Source organism: Protopterus annectens, chromosome 2.part0 (assembly GCF_019279795.1).
Source record: "Protopterus annectens isolate FY-2018-M chromosome 2.part0, PAN1.0, whole genome shotgun sequence".
Lineage (NCBI taxonomy): Eukaryota > Metazoa > Chordata > Ceratodontiformes > Protopteridae > Protopterus > Protopterus annectens.
This window is the reverse complement of record NC_056728.1, coordinates 132851365-132873762: the sequence shown is the minus strand read 5'-3', so window position 1 is coordinate 132873762 and position 22398 is coordinate 132851365. Positions and strand designations below refer to the sequence as shown.

At 37.9% G+C, this 22398-nt stretch overlaps 1 protein-coding gene and 1 pseudogene across 1 annotated transcript in view; both read right to left on the bottom strand.

Moving 5' to 3' along the window:
* GTF3C3 (general transcription factor IIIC subunit 3) overlaps positions 1-21373 on the bottom strand; it is a 701049-nt gene extending 679676 nt beyond the window's left edge. Inside the window, exon 1 of the mRNA XM_044060620.1 lies at positions 21086-21373. Within this exon, the coding sequence (XP_043916555.1) occupies positions 21086-21184 (99 nt within the window). The 5' untranslated portion in view covers positions 21185-21373. The remainder of the gene's footprint in view (positions 1-21085) is intronic.
* On the bottom strand, positions 11604-11716 carry LOC122793832 (annotated as a pseudogene).
* Positions 21374-22398: the final 1025 nt, after the last annotated feature.

Below are 22398 nucleotides of genomic sequence, written 5' to 3'. Positions count from 1 at the left end.
AACGATTTATTAAAACGCCTCTATTGCCTCAGCAAGAATGCCTTCAACGGAGTTAAAAATCCACTAACACACAAGCCTTTTACATATCATTCTTAAATACATAACATAATTAAACTCCATTAAATAATTATTCAATAAAATTATATTAAAACCTTCCAATTACAATCCATATTCATACAAACAAGGGTAAGGGTACCATACTTAAGAATAAAAATAGTCTCCTTATATAAAAGGAGATTCTTCACTTCTGTATGCATACGTCTTTGAACATATTTTTCCAAAATTGCACCCTGCAACCCCTCTGGCTTCCCACTGTAATACTGTATAAAATGTTTGGCAAGAGGGCTTTAACATGTCTCTAACATGTTCTTGTAACCTCACTTTGAAAGCCCTTTTGCTCTCTCCAGTATAAAACATATTACAAGAATATTTTAAGGCATACACAATACATTTTGAATCATAACAAAATCTGCCATTCACATTAAAATACTGCCCATTGAGTCTATCAGAAACTATAACTATAAACTTACAAGCAATACATTTATAACAAGGAAATGTGCCCATCTATGTAAAGGCTTTAATCATTTTATTAGAATAGTTCATAGCAAATTTGCAGCCCCTACTATCTTTTATACTCCTTCCTCTATGGAAGGAGAACATAGGGGTCCTACAGAAATTAGCAAATTCCTTAAAGGACAACAACGGGATTCTCTTATTAAAAGCTCAAGTTCTCTGTCCTTTTTCCCTGTATTTATTGTCCCTGCTATGAATAGACAACAACACAGCATTTCAAATATTTTAAATTGACCGTTTCTCTCCACTAGAACAGTACCTTACTGTACTGCGGTGGTTTCACTTTCAAAAAACTTTTATCCTGCCCTGAAAAAGTATTCAATTCATTGATGTCATCAAGGCCACTGAATACAGGTATGTTTCTGGCCAATTCCCTCCCTAAACTGATGACATGACAGTCCTAAAAACCCATCCATGTTGCGATGTCACAGCTCCCTGGTCCTTCCCCGACCCATAGAGAAAGTAAAGGCTAGGACAAGGACACTCCTGCTCGAGTTGTCAATCACAGTAGGCAACAGCTCAAATTACCCTTAGCACTTTGACTGCTAGGGAAATTAGGTGTGAAGGGGGATGGGAGATGAGTCAAACTAGTACAAATCAGGCTTCACAAAAAAAAACTGCAGTTTAGCCATTCTAAAAAGAAGCAGCAGTAAAAAGCACTTTGAAAGTCTGTTCTGTGGCATTCGCACTGTGGGTGTTTTAAGTAGTCATTGAACAGCAAGAAATGTTACTTAAAACTAACTGACTGAAAGACATCAGTGTATGCATGTAAAATCAGTGCAGTGGCATGAGCTTTAGGAAGAGAGGCCTGCATGATGTAACTTTTTACAAACAAGCACTGTATTGTGGGATACCCAGAGGCAGACTAAATAATCGGAATTACTTCAAGATGCTATACCCCATGTGATCAGACTCAGAAATTACGTATAAAAATATTTAAAAACTTGTAAATAGTCCCAGAGTGGTGTTAAAAATGTAGGAAACACAAAACCATGATGAAATAAACATGTTTTTGTCTGTAGGTGTGGTTCTCCTTTAAAACTTAAAAAGAAAACCCCAATAGTACTTTATGGTTTTCACAACCTGCTCACAGGTAATAAGTAGTGACTACATAAATGTTATATTCATTCTCAGATCTTACTTTATTCTTTCCTTGACCCCTGCATTCATTCCTATATTTACCTGATCTAATATCACCTTCTTTTACCATTCGTAGAGAGGCCATTACAGTTTCTTTATTATATCCTCTCTCAATAAACATCATTGCAGTTTTTACCAATTCTCTTTCTAATTCCTCATTATCACTACATAACCTTTTGACCTGTACCAATTCTCCATATAGTAGTGACTATCAAATGAAGTGGATGGCAACTATGGCCATCCAAAAAATGAGTACCAGCACAAAATTTGTATGTATCGTACTCATAATTCCTTCATTTACTACCCCTTCTAAGCAAACATTCAAAAATATAGCCTGGTGGCCATACTGAGGTTCATCAAATTGTAAACAGAGCCTTTTTTTTTTTTTTTTTGCAAATCCTGAATAAATTTTTGCAAATCCTGAATAAATTGTTCAACTCTATCATGACCACACCTACGTATAAAAATGACGTCATCTATAATGCTTCATGACATGTCTTAACAAAATCATGGGTATGTAGACATTCTGATTCAAACAAGACCATCATAATATTTGCATACATTGGGGGCAAAAGGTACCCCCCGGCTGTTCCCTGCAACTGACAATAAACTCAAAGTGGTTATGCCTCAAACTAAAGTCTATTAATTCAATTATATAATAAGCAACTGGACTATTCCCTATTGGTCACCCTGGGGGGGGGGTCATGAATATTTTATGTACTTTAGGGAGGCAGTAAAAGGTGGCCATCTCACATTCCTCTACATTAAATTTTCTATTAATATCATCCTCTGAAAAATAACCTAATCTCTAGCCTTTAGTTAACAATTCCTGATATTTCAATATTGCTCCCTTATATTGTTCCGTATTACTTTTCTCATAAATTGTGGTATTATCTAAATGTTCTTAACATATCTTTAAATATTGTTTAAAATGTAATATCACACTTTTATTTCCTTTATCAGCAGTCAAATACTATTTTATCATTATTAATAAAGTCTTGTAGGGCTTTCCTTTCTTGTTTAGATTATATTCTTTTTCTTCTTTCGGCTGTTCCTGTTAGGGGTCTCATTTCTTCCTCTCCTCTGCATCTTTCTCTGTCACACCAACCACCTGCATGTCCTCTCTCACCACATCAATAAACCTTAACTTAGGCTTTCCTCTTACCTGACAGCTTCAGCCGTAGCATCCTTTTCCCAATATACGGAGCATCCCTCCTCAGCACATGTCCAAACCAATGTAATCTCGCCTCACTGGCTTTGTCTCCAAACCGTCCAACCTGGACCGACCATCTAATATACTTATTCCTAATCCTGTCCACCCTCATCACACCCATTGCAAATCTTAACACCTTTAACTCTGCCATGTCCAGCTCCGACTCCTGCCTTTTTGTCAATACCACTGTCTCCATCCCACAGAACATAGCTGGTCTCACTACCCTCTTGTAGACATTCCCTTTCACTCTTACTGGTACTTGTCTGTCACAAATCACTCCTGACACTCTTCTCCACCCACTCCATCCTGCCTGTACTCTCTTCTTCACCTCTCTTCCACACTCACTATTGCTCTGAACTATTGATCAAGTATTTAAACTCATCCACCTTCGCCACCTCTACTCCCCGCATCCTCACCATTCCTTTATCTTCCATCTCATTCACACACATATATTCTGTCTTAGATCATATTGTATTTTATCTTTATTTTTCATGAAATCAAAACTGACTCTACTACGAAGTTCAGCATAGAAGAAAACTGCTGCACCGTGTCATGCATAAAAGGTGGACTAAACTGTGTTTTATATGACACATTACTAGTGTCAAGATGACAATAAACATTCAAAACTCCATCCTCATCAATATCGGAAACACCTGAATAAAAACTTTATTCTGTTTCATGTGACTCACTTAATCACAGATTATATGAAACATTTAAACTATCGCTATTATTAAAGAAATTCAAACGGTGTAACTTCCTAATTAAGCAAAAAATATCATAATATACAACCTAAGCATGACTGTAAGAATGAATTTTAAACCACAACTGAGTACTATTGTTTTACAATCACTCAGTGTTTAACCTGCTATTTTAAGATCATTTACATGACTTGGCAGACAATCATCAAGAGGGACAGTAGTTATTAGCAACAGTCCCTGCAGTCACAAAATTAATTCTATTTAGTTCTTTTATACCTTTGTTGCTGCTGGTACAAATGCCGTTGCTGTCCATCCCTGTAAGTGCCAGAATTCAACTCATACAAATTCCACCCTCATTTTCTTAAATTTTCTTCTGTTGTTCTTCCCCTTCTAAATGTTTGCTGCACATAATTTGGTTCCTAGGCTGATGGTAACAATGGATATGCTGCATAGTCACTCTCCCATTCAGACGACCATTCTATATATTCCGAAGACGCTCATGAATCTCCATGCTGCCTCAAATTCTTGTTTGGTTCCCAAAACCAGACGTCTCTATGCCATTTCTTCTTATTGGTTCTCCACAAATAGGCAGAACCATTACTATAATCTTTCAGGTCTCTTTGCAATTTATTTTTCTTAACAGTTGACTGTTTCTCTGAGTCCAAATGTTTTGTATTAATATCAATTTGACACTGTTCAAGTTGTGCAGCACTTATAGCAGCTGACGAGATTCACATACCAATGAAATCTCTTCTCCAAGTTTCCGCTGGTTTTATCAGATGCCATTCGATCAAAATATTCACCCAGTCTATTGAACACCAATGGGCTGCAGCTACCCATCTCATTTGGAATTTCTTATTTTCATCATTGGGGTCAAATGGAGTAGACTGGCTTTTAAAAGCCCTCAGACCCCATGGGAGGAATGTCATGTTCTAAGTAACATTGTAAACTTAATGTACTAAAATGAACTGACATCTCCTTACTCATTAGCCACTCCAGCTTATCACACAGTTCTTGCACCTCCGCAGATGAAACTCCATTCGGACAAATTGAAGTAAAGAATTTAGTAGCTGCCCTTACACTCTTCTTGGAGGATTCTTTCCCAGGGTTTGGTAACACTTTCACATCCCTGTACTGCTGCATCTTGGTCCATAATTACTTCACTCATATGTACTGCGTAATGCTCAATCATACACTGTGTGGCATCACTCAACTCTTGCCTAAAAATCCTAGGCAAGTTTAAAGATGGGTCGCTGGCAAAAAATAACAAATATGGCAAAAAAACAGCCCCCCCCCCCCAAATATGAAAATGATTAATACACCTCTAGCGCCTCGGCAAGAATGCCTTCAAAGGGGTTAAAATCACACTAACACAGAAGCCTTTTATATACCATTCTTAAATACATAATTAAACTCCATTAAACAATTATTCAATAAAATTATATTAAAACCTTCCAATTACAATCTACATTCAGATCATCAGGGGTCAGGGTACCAATTTTAAGAATAAAAATAGTCTCCTTATATAAAAGCTTTTTCTTCACTTCTGTACATATACCTCTTTGAACAATTTTTTTCCAAAACTGTACCCTGCAACCCCTCTGGATTCCCATGGTGAGACTGTATAAAATGTTTTGCAACAGAGCTTTCAAGTTTACCATTTTTTATGTCCCTAGCATGCTCTTGTAACCTCATCTTGAAATCCCTTTTTTCTCTCCACAATATAAAACGTATTACAAGGACTATTGTAATGGGGTACTATACGAAGTGCGTTTCCCACAACAGTATTGTAGCTATTCCCATTTCAAACTGTACTAGGAAAAAAGACACCAGAGAAAGTACAGTGTTTTTTGTGGAAAAGATATCAAGGTGCAGTCAAAGTTTCAAGAGTATCCAGTTTGAGGAAAGGACAATTATATCTTTGTTTGCAGACAATATGGTCTTCTACGTCTCAAGCGACTGTGACTTCCAATACACAATAAAGTGACTGACTGTTCAGTCTACAGTGGATGGGATGAAAATCAAAACCTGATTCTCTCCACGAAAACAGTGCATTATCCTCTGTAGCTGAGCGGTGAAGGAGTTTAAGATTCTTAAGGTCTTGTTCACGAGTAAGTGCAGAGGGTTCAGAAGAATGACTAGCAGAAGGGTGCAACAGCGACATTACTGCAGGAATTTTACTGTACTGTGATGGCAAAGCATAAACAGTCACAAGATGGAGTCTTCAATTTACAAGTCAAGCTAGGTCTCCATCCTCCCCTGTCACTGTGAGCTTGGCAACCATATGAGAGCAAGCAATAAGCTGCTTTGGTTGAGGTTATACAACCTCAGCATATGTAAGCTGCCCAGGGGATGAATCCTCCTATACATGGTTGTTGGAGGTTGCCCCCACTTCATCCAGAGTTTTAATTTTGTGGGTTTTGTTTTCAATGTCTCGGTAAAATGGTCCATCTCTTGATTGAACTTGAGTAACAGCACCAAATCTCTTGAAATTTAGGCGGTAACCAAAAGAAGAAGATCACTGATGCAAGCAGTGGAATGGGGATCTTCTCAGGGGTGCTGGGCTCAAACTCCCAAAGAATACTGAACTTGGCACTTTGAAATATCCCAGTGCAGAGTTGCTGCTCCTCCAAACTGAGAGGAGCTTGTTGAGTTAGTTTGGGCACCTGGTGAAGAGGCCCCTGTGTGCTTCCTGTGCGAGGTGTACCATGCAAGGCCCAATCAAAAAAGGCCCAAAGATAGATCCAAGACATGCTGGAGAGATTGCATCACTCAGTTTGTCTAGAAACTCCCAGGGATCCCATAGGATAAATTGGGGACTGTTACAGGGGATAGGGACATCTGGTATACCATCCCACCTGACTACCACTGCCACCTTCTCTAGAACAAGAAGTTTAGAAAAATCAGCATTTGATGCTCTGCAAATTCTTGATCTGAGACAAATACTACAAAAACTACAAATAATTCATTATGTTAGATTTTAGGGTGGAAAACATGGCATACAGGAGGACAATTACTTTCCTTTCTGAAAAAAACAAACAGTCTCCCGTCTGTGAGCAGCAGTCCTACAAAAATTGTACAAGTTGGAAGATAACGGACTCATTCTTGTAGGCGTTACTATGCACCTATTAGATGGAATTTATATGCAGACACTACTACACTAAAGTTATTTGCCCTAGAACAGCACTTTATCAAATTTTTGTACAAACAATTACAGCTTGGAGAGAAGAAATATTTGCGCAATCACAAATATAAGCAAAGCACTACAATGCACTGCTATGGACCTCATTAAAATGTACTATCTACCCTATTGCATACACCAAAAACAGCTAAGAAATGTCTTGCTTTGACGCTAACATTGCCCAGTCTCTATATCAACAGTCTGAATGTTACTATTCTTGGAAAGCAACACCTTCCTTGTTGATCCATTACAGAAGTTTTACTTACCAGAAGTTCAGCTCCATCTTCTCGGCAGTAGTTTATTATACAGGCATGACCGGAAAGTAATGGACTATTACAACTATAGTTAAGTATAATGATGACTTCTATAACATTAGGAACTACAGACGTATTAGTCTTCTGTCGTGTAGAGGAAAGTTGGAGACAAAACTTATTTAGACTGAATCCTTAACTACAATAGGATTACACATCTACTTATCAACAGGCTTATTTAAAAGCAAGACCTACAATAACCTATAACCCAACTTTCGATTAAAATATTAAAGAGATGATTAGAGTAAAAGATGTACTAAAAATTTGTCATCAGTGATAGCAAGGGTAATAGAGGGGAAAAGTTAAGAGATTCTTATTAAATCAACTGTTATACATAGGTTCATAGGTTCATACTAGGCTATCTGCCCTGGGGCAATTATAAGCCTAGCCCGATTCTGTATGGCTTAGCCACCCCTTGATTTGAGTATACTGTGCCCTTTTTAAGGTTTAGTTTACTGTGCCTCTGTCTAATAGTGACACGGGAGTAATCCCTGGGACAAACCTACGATCCCCCATCCACTTATCGAGATTCTTATTGAAGAGATTCAGTGAGGTGCTCTGCCTCACATGAACTGGAATTCTATTCCAGAGCGAAGGGAGCCTCTGGGTTATGAACCTGTCCCTCCAGCAAGTTCTATTTATTTCTGTGCTGAGGTTCAAGTCCCTCGAGCGTGTGGCTCTAAGGGATTTAGATTTACTGAGGTGGAGCATGTCCATTAATTCTGGATTTGACATAGCTTTGTATGTCAGGCATAGATCTCCTCGAAGTAGGCGGTATGCAACTGAGTAGAGCTGGAGTTTTTTTAACCGAGCAGCATATGGCATCTGTTTGAGACTCTTGATCCTCTTGGTGAGATACTTTTGGGGTCTCTCTAATTGCTGCAGGTGTCGGGTAAGGTACATCCCAAAAGGGGCATTGTATTCTATAATGGGCCTGGTGAGGGATGAATAAAGGGGCACGATTACCTCTCTTGATCTAGATGTGAAACCCTTCGTGATGAGGTGGGCTATATAGAAGGTCTTTCTAACCACTTTGGCAATGTGGTTTTCAAAGGAGAGATTGCTATCAACTTGGGTCCCCAGGTCCCTAATAACTTTCTCTGTACTTAATGGGTTTCCGCCTATGTGGTAATTTGTGGGCACATTGTTTTTGCCAAAGGGTATGACTATACATTTTTTGGCATTTAGCTTTAAACCATGGCGCTGGCACCAGTTATCTGTCTCTGTGAGACCTTTTTGAAGGATGTTTGTATCAGCTGGAGAGTCGATTATGGCACCCAGTTTGCAGTCGTCTGCAAACTTGGTGAGCCATAGTCCTTCCATGTTTGCCTGTACCTCGGAAAAGTATATACCGAACAAGAGTGGTCCCAGGACAGAACCCTGTGGGACGCCACTTGTGACCGGTTTCGAGTCTGACATGGCTCCAGCAACTCTCACTCTGTGGGTTCTGTCTTTGAGCCAGTTTGCAACCCATCTTGTGACATAGGGGTTTATATTTAAGCTGGATAGCTTATCTATGATGCCCGAGTGGGGTATTGTGTCAAATGCCTTTGCAAGGTCCAGATAGGCTGTGTGGACTACCTTCCCTTCATCTATGGCTTTGGTGACTGTTTCGAAGAAGTCAACCAGGTTCAAAAGGCAGGATCTGCCCTTGACAAAGCCGAACTGGGTAGGATCTAGTGTCTGTAGGTCCCCAATGTCTTTGTTTATGAGCTCCATGATGATCCTCTCCATAGCCTTGCAGACTAAGCTAGTCAGGTTTATGGGGCAATAGATTCCAGGGTCCGTAGAGGCTCCACCTTTGTGGAGTGGGACCACTGTTGCTGTACGCCATTCTGTGGGCACATATCCTGTAGTGAAGCTGAGATTGTATAGCTGTTTTATTTGAGGGATTAGTTCCTCTTGGAGCTCATGTAGGACGCAACCTGGGACGCCATCTGGTCCCATGGAAGCAGTGTTTTTTGCTTTGGAGAGGGCAGCCTTCACCTGAGCATCAGAGATGTTTGGGAGGCAGCCCTCTGCCGGGATAGATACTTGCTCTTTTGGGGGTTTGCACTGAACTTGTCTGCCAGGATATTGGCGATGTCTGTGGGTTCAGTGTATTTTTTATCATTTAGAATCAACTCAGAACAAGTCTGGGAGTTGCATCCCAGGTTCCTAACATAACTGAAAAAGCCTTATGATTGTCTTTGGTGTCCTGTGCAATTTTTCTCTCGAAGCTGGCCTTGGAGGATTTTATGAGGGATCGTAATTTTTTGCTGGTACTGATCAGAGATGCCTTCCCTATTAGGGATTTTGCTCTATCATGTAGTAGCTTCCTCCTTCTGTTGTACAGTTTATTTATGGCAGGGGTCCACCAGACTGGACGCCTGCCTTTGGATGATTGGGTCTTGGTTTTGTTTGGGATAGCATGATCCATGCATTCCTGGAGATGTCCGTAGAATGCGTTTATATAGGATTCTGCAGTTTGGGCCGTAGTTTCCACTGGCCCTGGGGCCTTGAAGGATTCCACTTCGGTTTTGAGAAGTGAGAAGTTCGCTTTGAGATGTTTTTCACTGTGGTTTTCTGGGCTGGGGTGGGGTCGGGATGTGGACATCCAGTGAAATTAATTTATGGTCTGATCTTACCAATGAGGGATATACTTCTGGTGTGGAGCATAGAGTCCCCATGTTGGTAATGATCAGGTCTAGTATGTTGTCCCCTCTTGTGGGAGTGGTGACTAGTTGTTCCATAGCATTTGAGTTTATAATTTCCAGGAATCTTTGGGCTAAGGTGCTGGGGCTTGAGTAGTGCTCCCAGTCAATGTTTGGGTAGTTGAAGTCACCCAATATAATGGTGTTCGGAGAGATCTTCATGTTCTCCAATGTTTTCAGTAAAGCTGAGTGGGATTCCTGACTTTGAGAGGGTGGTCTGTAGGATGCTATAAACTGAAAAGCAGTCTTGCCCACTGTTAGTTGCACATGGATGGTCTCCAATACTTCGTGCAATGCCACTAACCTGGAGTTGTGGATATCCTTGATGGAAACTCCACCTCCTTTTGTGGTTCGGTCCGGGTTTTGGGGCCGAAAAGCATGATATGAGGTATAGCCTGGTAGTGCTGGGGTGCTCTCTGGAGCCTTGAACCAGGTTTCTGTCACTGCACAGATATCGATGTTCTCCATACTGAGGAGAGCTTCGAGTGCGTGGATCTTGAGGTTAAGACTTCTGGCGTTAAACAGCATTACCCTTAGTTTCTTGTTCCTTGTGCTGTCTATGGGGGTGGGTTTGACTTTTGAGCCTTGCCTAAAAAAGGCACTATGGGGTGGCAAGAGCCTTTGCCAATATCCGAAAGCCCAGTGGTGACAGGTGCAAGCCGTCCCTAGCGAAGCAACGTGGCTTGTCGAGCATGTCATCCCAGGCTGACAGACACTGGATCCCCTTTGAATGACACCAAAATTTTAGCCAATTGTTAAAATCGATCATTTTGTCTTTGTACTGTGGCATCATTCTAAGTGAGGGTAAGATGCTGCTCAAGGTCAGGGTCATACCAGCCTGGGCTATATGATCAGAGAGCTCCTCTAGGTCTCTTTTCATGTAGTCCAGGGAGGTACGTCTCAGGTCATTCACACCAGCATGTACAATGACTGAGTCATATTTGTATTTGCTTTGGAGTGACCTGAGTGCTTGCGTTATGTGGCGGATCCTAGCACCCGACAGGCAGCTCACCATGACCTTCTCTTTATTCAGCCTGGTGAGTGGGACGTCAGTGTGTCTGACAATAGAGTCACCTATTACAAGAGTATCAGGTGTGTTATTCAGCCTTAAGGGCTGTGGCTGCTTGGCACACTGACTTTGTGGGCTATGTGTTGTGCGTGTTTTGTTTTGAGGTAGCGTTTGCTTGGATGTCTGCTTTGGAGGTCTCTGTTGCTTAGGTAGATTTTTATTTAGAGCCTCCGAGTATGTTCTTGTGTATTTATGTGTTTGGTTCGCTGATGTGAAGTTATGAAATGAAATTATTCCTACTACAACACAAACAAATTGGGTGAGCTAAATTATAACCCTACTTAGCCTAATGTACTTCAGACAGATAGCAGTTTCACACAACTCTACATATTTTAATCACTTATAAAAATGTGTGGTATCATTATAGCCAATAAAACAATGCCTCATGTACTTCCTGCACTTAAGAGAACATAATTCTGGATCTCTCTCTCTGCTCTTAAGAGGACTTATTTTTGTGCCAATTCATCCACACCAAGTATTTGAGCTGTGGCAGGAAACTGGAGCACCCAGCAAAAACTGCAAAGTGCACATTATTTAAAAAAAGTTTTTCTAAAACTGTATTAGATAAACAGATATCAGTTCTACTGTTGACAGACAAAGAGAAACACTGATAGAGATAAAATTATCTAGTGTTTAAATACAACATAATGCATGTCTATAGCATGGAACATGTACAAAATGTATGGCCCATAAAGTCCTCACTATCAAAAAATGTTTCTGCTTCCACAATATTAATTTCACAAATTTGCATGTCATCCTTGAGCAGGGATGCAGGGACTATGCTAATCTTATCTGTATCATTCAATTTTTTTAGCATATGTGCTGCCGAAGCAAGCACACATACAAAGTCTGTGAGGTTTACTATCAGAATATCTGCTTTAAAACTTTAACCAATCTCGTTAAAATGATGACTACAAGAAGCACAGCAGGCATACATATTCACAGACTATAAACCACAAACAGAAAGAGCAGAAATCATATATAATTTACAGATCTATCAGCAAAAACTTGTGAGAAAATTACCATTAAAACTAATAGAAACAGAGTAAGCAAACGTATAATAGATATCCACACATCATAAAATTGCAGCTAAAATCATATAAACAGAAAATGGGAACTATCCCCATGTCCAACCACTGCACTTGCACAAGCACCCTAAACCCTAATGCACCTTTAGCTCCTGCACTACAAATCTCCACTACGTTGTCAAAATTTTATACATGCTTAAAATTTAAAACCATGTGCAATACCAGTTTCACCAAGGGACATTACCAGCAGATTCCACACAAAAGCCACAAATAACTTAGAAAATACAAGTAAGCGCACCAGGTACGAAAACTGTAGCAAACACCAAGCCGACTTTTTACAAGTCACCAAGTAAGTCCAATCCAATGAATATAAGACACGAACTCTTTATTAGATAAAAAGCTAAAGCGCTTTTCGTCTACTGAAATCAGTAGAGTTCTTCAGAACTACAAAAGTAAAAACTGAACTGCCATCTTAAATAACACCATTTAAAAAGCATCAGCTGACAGTAATAAAATTCCATTACTAACAATCTACTCTTAAAGACATACCCTAAAAATACAAGTAAAAGCACAAAATAAATGCACAAACAATATAGTTTGAACCACGAACCCTTATTCAAATAAATGTTGTTTTACTAAAATGTTTATAACATTCTTTTAGCATAGTGTCAACCCCAATGGTTACTTTAATTCTTAAACTCTCTTCAAGTTACACTAATGTTAAAAAATCTAACGTCTTAAACTTTTCAACTTAAGTAAACAACTAATTGAACACAGGTCATTAAGACCTGGAAATGCATATGAGTTCAATTTTATCTGCCACATCAATTCTTTCTCTTCAAGTAACAAATGGAGGGGTCACCTTGATGGTTATCAATAATTTGGTCAATTATTATAAACTTAAAGGAATGGCCCTTGCATAGAGAAATGTGTTTAGCTAACGCATTCTCTAACTTGCCCTTCTTTATAGCGTATAGGTGTTCATATATTCTGTCCTGCAGTCTACGTTCGGTCTTACCTACGTAGAAGCCTGGACATTATTGGCACATAGCTAAATAAACCACCATACGGGAATTGCAGTTTGTTCTATGTTTCAAATTATATGTTCTTCCAGTAATAGTAAATTTGTTGGTCTCAAAAATACTACTACACCTATTACAATTCTGACATTTAAAGGTACCTGGGGTTTTAACAAACCAGGGTGCTGGTTTTTCTAGTAGGTTTTTCAAATTTCTTCCTCTCCTGAATGTAATTTCAGGCCTAGATCCCAATTTGTTATACAATGGTGAATTAGTTTTAAAAATGTCCCAGTTCTTTCTAATAATATCAATTACAACGTGACTATCAATATTGAAGGTTAAAATAAGTCTAGGATAGTTCTCTTTATTAACTCTTGTAGTGTCAGGTAAAAAGTTATTAGATACATTTGATGAAACACTCACATTTAATTGTTCTCCAATCAATGATGTTACAAAAGATGTACTGAGTATAGGTTTAAATACTCCTGTGTGCCTTGGAAACATTAATAGGAGAAGTTACTTTTAAAAGGCACACAGGAGTATTTAAACCTATACTCAGTACATCTTTTGTAACACCATTGATTGGAGAACAATTAAATGTGAGTGTTTCATCAAATGTATCTAATAACTTTTTACCTGACACTACAAGAGTTAATAAAGAGAACTATCCTAGACTTATTTTAACCTTCAATATTGATAGTCACGTTGTAATTGATATTATTAGAAAGAACTGGGACATTTTTAAAACTAATTCACCATTGCATAACAAATTGGGATCTAGGCCTGAAATTACATTCAGGAGAGGAAGAAATTTGAAAAACCTACTAGAAAAACCAGCACCCCGGTTTGTTAAAACCCCAGGTACCTTTAAATGTCAGAATTGTAATAGGTGTAGTAGTATTTTTGAGACCAACAAATTTACTATTACTGGAAGAACATATAATTTGAAACATAGAACAAACTGCAATTCCCGTATGGTGGTTTATTTAGCTATGTGCCAACAATGTCCAGGGTTCTACGTAGGTAAGACCGAACGTAGACTGCAGGACAGAATATATGAACACCTATACGCTATAAAGAAGGGCAAGTTAGAGAATGCGTTAGCTAAACACATTTCTCTATGTAAGGGCCATTCCTTTAAGTTTATAATAATTGACCAAATTATTGATAACCATCAAGGTGCCCCCCTCCATTTGTTACTTGAAGAGAAAGAATTGATGTGGCAGATAAAATTGAACTCATATGCATTTCCAGGTCTTAATGACCTGTGTTCAATTAGTTGTTTACTTAAGTTGAAAAGTTTAAGATGTTAGATTTTTTAACATTAGTGTAACTTGAAGAGAGTTTAAGAATTAAAGTAACCATTGGGGTTGACACTATGCTAAAAGAATGTTATAAACATTTTAGTAAAACAACATTTATTTGAATAAGGGTTCGTGGTTCAAACTATATTGTTTGTGCGTTTACTTGTATTTTTAGGGTATGTCTTTAAGAGTAGATTGTTAGTAATGGAATTTTATTACTGTCAGCTGATGCTTTTTAAATGGTATTATTTAAGATGGCAGTTCAGTTTTTACTTTTGTAGTTCTGAAGAAGTCTACTGATTTCAGTAGACGAAAAGCGCTTTAACTTTTTATCTAATAAAGAGTTTGTGTCTTATATTCATTGGATTGGATTTACTTGGTGACTTGTAAAAAGTCGACTTGGTGTTTGCTACAGTTTTCGTACCTGGTGCACTTACTTGTATTTTCTACATTACCAGCAGATGTTATATCATCAGTGTGAAAAACAAAACCATTTTTTTCTAAAGTTTTCTTCCAGCTTTGACACAAACTCTGTCCTCTGCTCAAGGTCTATCTAGTGCAGCATGCTCCGAAGTAACTCGCAGCACAGTGATGACATAGCCAGGCTCCAATGCCTTAGATGTATAAACTGTACAGGAGTTTGTTCTTCAGCACTGGCAGACAAAAAAACATTCTAATGTTAATAATCGCTATTTTCATCATATAACTTCAGTGCCATTTATGTTACTCCCAGAAAATGCCATTTTGGTTTCACCCAAAAAATAGTTCAGGAAATGATTCAGGCATCCACCTTGAACCACTTTTTCAATTATTTAAGTCATCAACAACTAAATGCCCAAGCTATCTTGCCTATACATGTGTCTACTCACTTCACAAAAATCTCTATGTAGTCTGTCTTTATATTACATAAACTGAATAAATCTCTCTACAAGATTACTCATTAATTAACCACAAAATTTTGGGCTTCCTCTCAAGTTTCACACTAAGGCATCATTACTGAAAAGGGCATTAAGGCCATTTGCCCACTTAAACACCTAAACAAAATAAAACAAATAAAGAGCTCCCCAAGACAAAACTTATTTACTGTTCCCTGTTATCCACCCATTAAACAAACTACTTTAACACATTATGTCTGTACTAAGCCCCACGCTATGCTGAATGCTAAATGCAGGTCTAAGAACTTGACCACTACTCCATCTATTTCAAGTCAACCACAATAAATAAAAGAAAAACAAAGTAACAACTTTATTCAGCTAGGTGTGTCTGGAGCATTGGCTGGGTACAAGATTAATAGGAACAAGACTGAGATACTTACCTGGAGTTAGTATTATTCCTTCCCTTCAAATAACTCAGGAATTTCCTTTCCTTACTAAATATGACCAGCTTATACCTACAAGGATAATACAGAGCAATTCATTACTTTATTAAAAACAAACATTCTACCCCCGGGTAATTCCATATTTTATTAAAAACATATTCTAAGGTATTTCTTAAAGTGGAAGTGTACGCTCAGAACTCTGAAGGTTTGAGATTAAATCTTCCCCCAGAAGATTTGAGAAGTAACTTGGTCCATATTCCCTCTATGTATGTAGGCCTTCCAGGCTACACTGTACCCTCCCCTCCAATGTTTTTGCAAACACCTAAAAAAGGCTGCTAAGTGGCTTTTTATGGGATGGTGCCAAACCTAGACTTCAGTGGGATTGTTTTATTATTCCAGGATGTGCAGGGTGCGCCTCATTAAACCATCTGGAACTTTACAGTAAAGCTTCCAAACTTAAAATATTATATACTCTCATGAGAGATCATACTATTTGTAGAGAGATCCTTGTAGTTCATGTCAGTGGTCTGAAGATATTTTATAAGAAAATTGCTAGAAGAAGGGTCTTGACTAGGCCCTGTAGCAACTGGATTGCTCATGAACTACTGAAGTTAGCTCATTGAGCCCTGAATGAGAAGGATTCCTCTAATTGATTCGATGAACATATCTCAAGCAAAAGACTAGTGCATCTGCTATTTTTGAATTTAAAGAACTTTGAGAATGCCCTCATTGAGATTTGAGGAATAACGTGGGCAAGGGGACAGTTTCATGACCAGACAGAAATTTGGACCTCAGATGGTAAACAAGGAATTAAATCATTATTTAACTGAAAGATTAAAAAAAAATAAAAAAAGGTCCTCATCCTCATATGGACTGGCCAGTACGGGTACAGTGGTGGACAAGTATGACAGAGGTCCTGTCTATACTGAGGTGGGTGTACTGTATTGTGCAGATTATTAATAAATTAAAAACTCAAGATGCCAGCAAATACAGAATATTGTGGGAAAGAGATCTTAAAAATTATCGAGTGCTCCACAAATTTGGATGAAACTGGCAACTCCACTTCTCTATGCTACAAGGTCATAAACAGTGCGCTTTTTTGGTTGGCATGTGTATTTAAATGTGTATTTAAGTATTTTTACACACCACAATAGTCTGTCACTTATTTTTCCTGGGTATCCCACAACTTGATGGGAGATGGGATTCTGGAACCATAGGAGACTGGATGCATTTGTTTTGGAAATGTCCAGTTTTAGAAAACGTTAAATCTGTGTAGCAGGAAATTTGTATCATGCTATTGCCAGGTAGGGTTTCCTCGTCCCTCTGTTTTTAATGGGTTTCAGCTTTCCACTGTTTTAAATTCATCTCAGAAACGTTTAATGATGACTCTGATGTTAGCTGCTAAAAAAGTGATTACTAGGTCCTGGAAAAGGAAGGATTCCCCTCACCTGTCTGATATTAAGCTGCTTATGCAAGACCTAGAACTGAGTGAAATCAGTACACATTATCTATGACAAAAAAAGAAATTTAATTGTGAAGCAGTCTACCTCGGTGCAACATTATGACCTAGTTGAGTTTTTTTCTGTATAGACATGGTGACTAATAAATGTTTCATTAGTTGTAAGGTGTTCAATTAGATTGTTTCTGCTGTCACATCCTGTGTTAGTTTACGTATTCAGTATTGAATATTATTCTGTTTTGGAGTTTTCCTTTTTTCGTCTTGTTTTTTGTTTAATTTAATTTTTTTTTGCTTAATTTTGTTGTACTTATAAAATTTAGTTTTGTTACTATTAACCAATAACGTTGTTAAAGCTGGAAAAACTTAAAAACAAAAAAGTCACACATATCAGCGATAGCATCCTATGTTATTAAGTAAATGTGTGAATTAAAGCTGTGCTCTCTGGTATGCTTGACTATGTAAGCTGCACTGATTTGTACTACTTAACCTCACATTATTTCCCACCAGTAATAATATGTGACATCCCTTCCACATTGTAAGTATTGTACGTAGTTAATTTCTGTGTGACCTTACCTTAATTTTGCTACCTTTTATAATTTGTTCTCTATTCCTTCACTCTTTACTTTTTTCTTCTTTTTCCCCTCCTTACTCTAACCATCCCCTCCTAGTGTCCCTTATACTGTGTACTTTATTATTACAGTTACTGATTCATTGCCATCATCATGTAAAATTTTGCTTATATTCATAATACTTTACTTGCTTGTCTTCTGTCACTTACATTTGTCCAGGCTGAGATTAAAATCGGTCCATTTATAGCAGTACTCTATCCCAATTACCAAACTGCATGAATGAATAAATAAAATAAGAATAAAAACAACTTTTATGAATATGCAGACTCACAGGTCTTAAACAACACCAGATATAACACTTGAGAGTTCTTTCTTCAGTGCAAGTTTGCATTTCAAACTGATATGCACTCTTCACTGCACCATTCACCAACACACAGTGCACATCAGATGAAGCACTTTTTCAAGTACATCACTAAACTGGTGAACAGTTACATGTATGGAAGGGTATGAAGGGATGATATTTTTCACAGTAAAGCATCTAACCAAGAATTATTACTGTTCTTTTCTGAATAGAAATTAGTTAAGCTAGAGCAGAGCACTCGGATCCCACCCCTACAGTCCTCCCAAGTAGTGCAAATAGTATTGTTAACAATCTAGACAGGTGCAGGGATACAGTACTCCCTCAAAAAAGAACAAATTTGTCTCATAAATTTGGCATCAGAACAATGCAAATCTTCATTCATAACTTTTACTACTCCTAGAACAATAATCTAACCTATGAAAATCCCAGTCAACCATGCACTTCCGGCCACCAAATCTTTAATATGGAGGTCTGCAGCCACTGCAGCAAAATGTCAAAACTCAACACATCCCATTCACCTGACATCTTAGTGGCCACTGAAACCAGTTTTACACCAAACATCAAAGATGAAGAAGCAGGACATCTAGCCAAGCATGTGAAGTATCTATAACACTTCCTAACTGTATTCAGCCATTACACCTACCAATTAGAAATCCCCAACTTATCAAAGTGGACTCTTCCAAATTACCTTCACAGTCAGTCCTCACAAAAGCATATTTATAGCATGCATTTACATACCACCTAGCAGTGACAAAAACTAAACAAAATAACTGAAAATAGTCTCTCACGGCCAACCCTCCACATATATAAAGAACTGGTGATACTTGTGCGACCTAAATGTTGACCGTTCCATTCTGAACTGCAATAGCCCTCAACAGACTTTGTACTTATTCAACCTAACTTAAGTAACCCAAGACAACAGATTCAAAGTAACTTCAAACAATGCATCAATCCTGGACTCGATCTTAACTACCAACACAGAAAATACAACCCAGACAGATATTCTTCCTGATTCCTTAAGTAATCACTATCCTACATTTATCATTAGAAAATGCAATAAAATTTCACAAAATGTACAATTCAAGAACTAAGAAAGCTTTCTTACTTTAACCAGCTATCTTCATTAAAACACTAAACCTTTATAACTGGCCCAATCAGGACTACCTCTCACTGCTTTTTCTCAACCAGCATGCCCCCACTCATAAAAAGAACGTGAAAGTTAAATCACCCTATATTTAACCCAAAGTACTAATCATTTATGAATACTGAGGACAAGGCAAGGAAAAAAGGGCTAAAAGACAAACTACAAACAAGTTTCTAAATAAACAGAAAATTCTAAGTTACCACAAAAACACACATTTACCCAAGCTAAAAAAAATTTTCACCTGCAACACTCATGTAAACAAGTCAAACCTGGTAAACTATAAATAACCCCTTGACACAGGCAACAAAGCCCAACCTAGCCCCTTTCCACACAAAACTAATTCCATCACAACCTGCAAATTTAATAAACACTTATCTGCCACCCTGCTAAATACAGCACAAATTACACCATTATCCCACACACATACACACACACAGCCACTACCACTCCCAATAACCACACAACTGAACATCAGCTAGCAACAATCTTTCTGCTGAATACATCAAAACTGGTGCAAACTCCGTAGACTACCTAGAACCATACTAATTAACAGAAGCATTTAAGATGCCTATGTACTCTCCCTACAGAAAACCTCCCACATCATACCCCTACATAAAGGCAGCTCTTCCACTGAACTCATTAACTACAAAGCTACAGCATTACTTCCTCCACTATCTAAAATTCCTAGAACAATGGGTCCACCCTTAAATTGTGAAATGTTTCTTTAAAAAAACAAAAAAAAATGTAATATCCATACCCAATTTTGCTTCCACCCATACCACAACACCAAAACCAGATAACTGTCTTTCCTAAACTATGTCTACCAAAATAGAAATTAAGGACACCTAGTGGCCACATTGTTTCTGGATCTCACTGAAGCCTGTGATATGGTTCCCTAACATCTAATTCTCAACACACTGTCCAACCTAGACCTCTGAATTACTACAATATATTGGTTTACCAGTTATCTAAACAACAGGAAACATGTTAAATAGCACAACTCTTAATTAACATACAGATCAATACAATGAGGTATCCCACAAGACTCCATTCTATGCCCCTTACTCTTTTTTATCAATGATATATATATCATACTGAACAAGCCACTATTACTCAATATGCTGATGACTCGACATGTTTATGCTGTACCCACCATCTCTTAATCATGGAATATTACTCAGGAATCTTTCTAATCCATCAAACCCTGGATCACTCACAACTGATACTAAATCCAAAGAAAAAAAAACGTTTTACCACTCAAAAAACAGTTTCCGCACCCAAAACTACTTGGCATAATGACTGAAAACCTAAAAATGTGACCACCAAACACAATACGCAATATAAAACCTCCACTACAAACTAGACCTTCTACACAGAAAAAGGCTTTATCTCAGTGACCAAAGCAGAGTAGCCACAGCCAACACAATCCTCTTACCTAGCCTCTTATATGCATTCTCTGTTCTAACAAAAAATATTCTATAAACAGAAAGCTTTAATGTGACTCAGTATTATTTAACTTGGATTTTGATATCAGTTAAAAAAAATCTTAACACTGTATGTGTGCCAGACCCTTTCAATGTGGAACAATGAAAGAATATGGACTTTAAGAGGAACTTTCTATTGAGAGGTATGCCAGTAACATCCAATTGCCTGCCATTGCATACAGTTACACTGACCTGGAGTTAACTAAGGGGATATGTACTCTTTTAATCATTCATTTATGAGCAGTACAACAATGATTTCTTCCAAAAGCCAACAACACAGTGCACTACTAACTTTATCAATACTCTGATCATACGAGATCACAAATCATATTTTGCATTGCAATACTGCTAAATCATCATCTAACATTTCGTGAGTAGAACTATTTTATTATGTAATTAGAACAACAAAACAGGTGGACAATTCAGAATTCAACAAATTATGCAGTATTAATAAACTACCTCCACAAATAAGCTATTAATGCATTTTGCAAAGTGATTACTTGACTTTGCAGCTTTCTTACCCTTTCTCTAGCTCTTCTTTCCTCTCTCCTGTTCTCAAATTCCTCGAACGTAATTTTCCCTTCCAGATAATCTATGAGTTCGGGACTGAAACCCGCCATGATGTCCCAAAACAAAAAATAAACAGAATAAAAATTTAACTGAACTATATAAACCAGGACCCGAACAACTTTCAGATATTACTACTTTTCACAATTCAAGAATAAACTATCTCACACTAAATATTTATTACAGAATCGGACAGTTATTAAGTAAGCTCATCGGTCCCTCACGAAATAAACTCCCCTTATGTGTTCCACTTGAGTTCCTAAGGAAGTCTCTATAATTGTAGTAGGAAGTAACCTTTAAGCTCATGATACGTCATTTTAAAATAATGCTACAAAGGTATTTGGCTGACAGCTACTGCATTCGTGTTTTTGCATATTAGTATCTTTAATGGGGGAATGATGTTTCTAGGCGATTCCAATATCGTTGTACAGTGTGTGCGTCGCAAAGCTAATTAGAAACATTACGGTGTTCCAGAGATCAAAATAGCCCTCGGTTTTAAATACCGTAATGTTTCTAATTATTAGAGCAGTCTAAAGTTAGTAACAGCGGAGCAAAGAACATATACGAGTTCGTGCCAGCTCCTGATCGTTCACTTTTTATTAAGTATAAGCATAGTTCTTAAAAACACTGCTTGTCACTTGCATTTAAATTTGATGTTTGCTAGCCAACTGGTTGAGCTAATCTTGGTGAACATTATTGCCTGAACCTGGGGCAAATAACATTTTGAGAAGACGTACAATACGCAAAACACGCAGAGAGAGCACTGGTCAGGGTAGTGTGTTTTCGAACTGCTTAAAAGGGTTACCACCTGTCTCCCGTATGGCAGGAAAGTCATTTTTTGGGCAGTTGTGGCCTGCGGTAAAATAAATATATAAATAAAAGTAAAAAAAAAAATTAGCAAACGTCCTGAGATTTTAGGACAAAAATATTGTCTACGTTTTCTTTAATAGTTGGGTAAAACAATTACTTTGTATCTGAAACACCTAAATATTATATGAAACAGCATAAGCAACTCAAGTGCTACAAGAGTAGGTTCAAAGGTGGTTAATGGGCTATTGACCAGAATGTCTTTATAAGCCTAGCCGTGTGTATCCAATATAATACTGGAGAACCCCAATATAAACGATCTTGCCTAAACTCGAGATCTTAGTTACGGACTGCCCATATCTAGGAGAATCATCATAGGTGAAATCCCCAGCAGGAATTTATGGTTTCCCATTCAGTGATCCAGGCTGTGCTTAAACAAGGTCAAAGAGGGGTTTTGTTT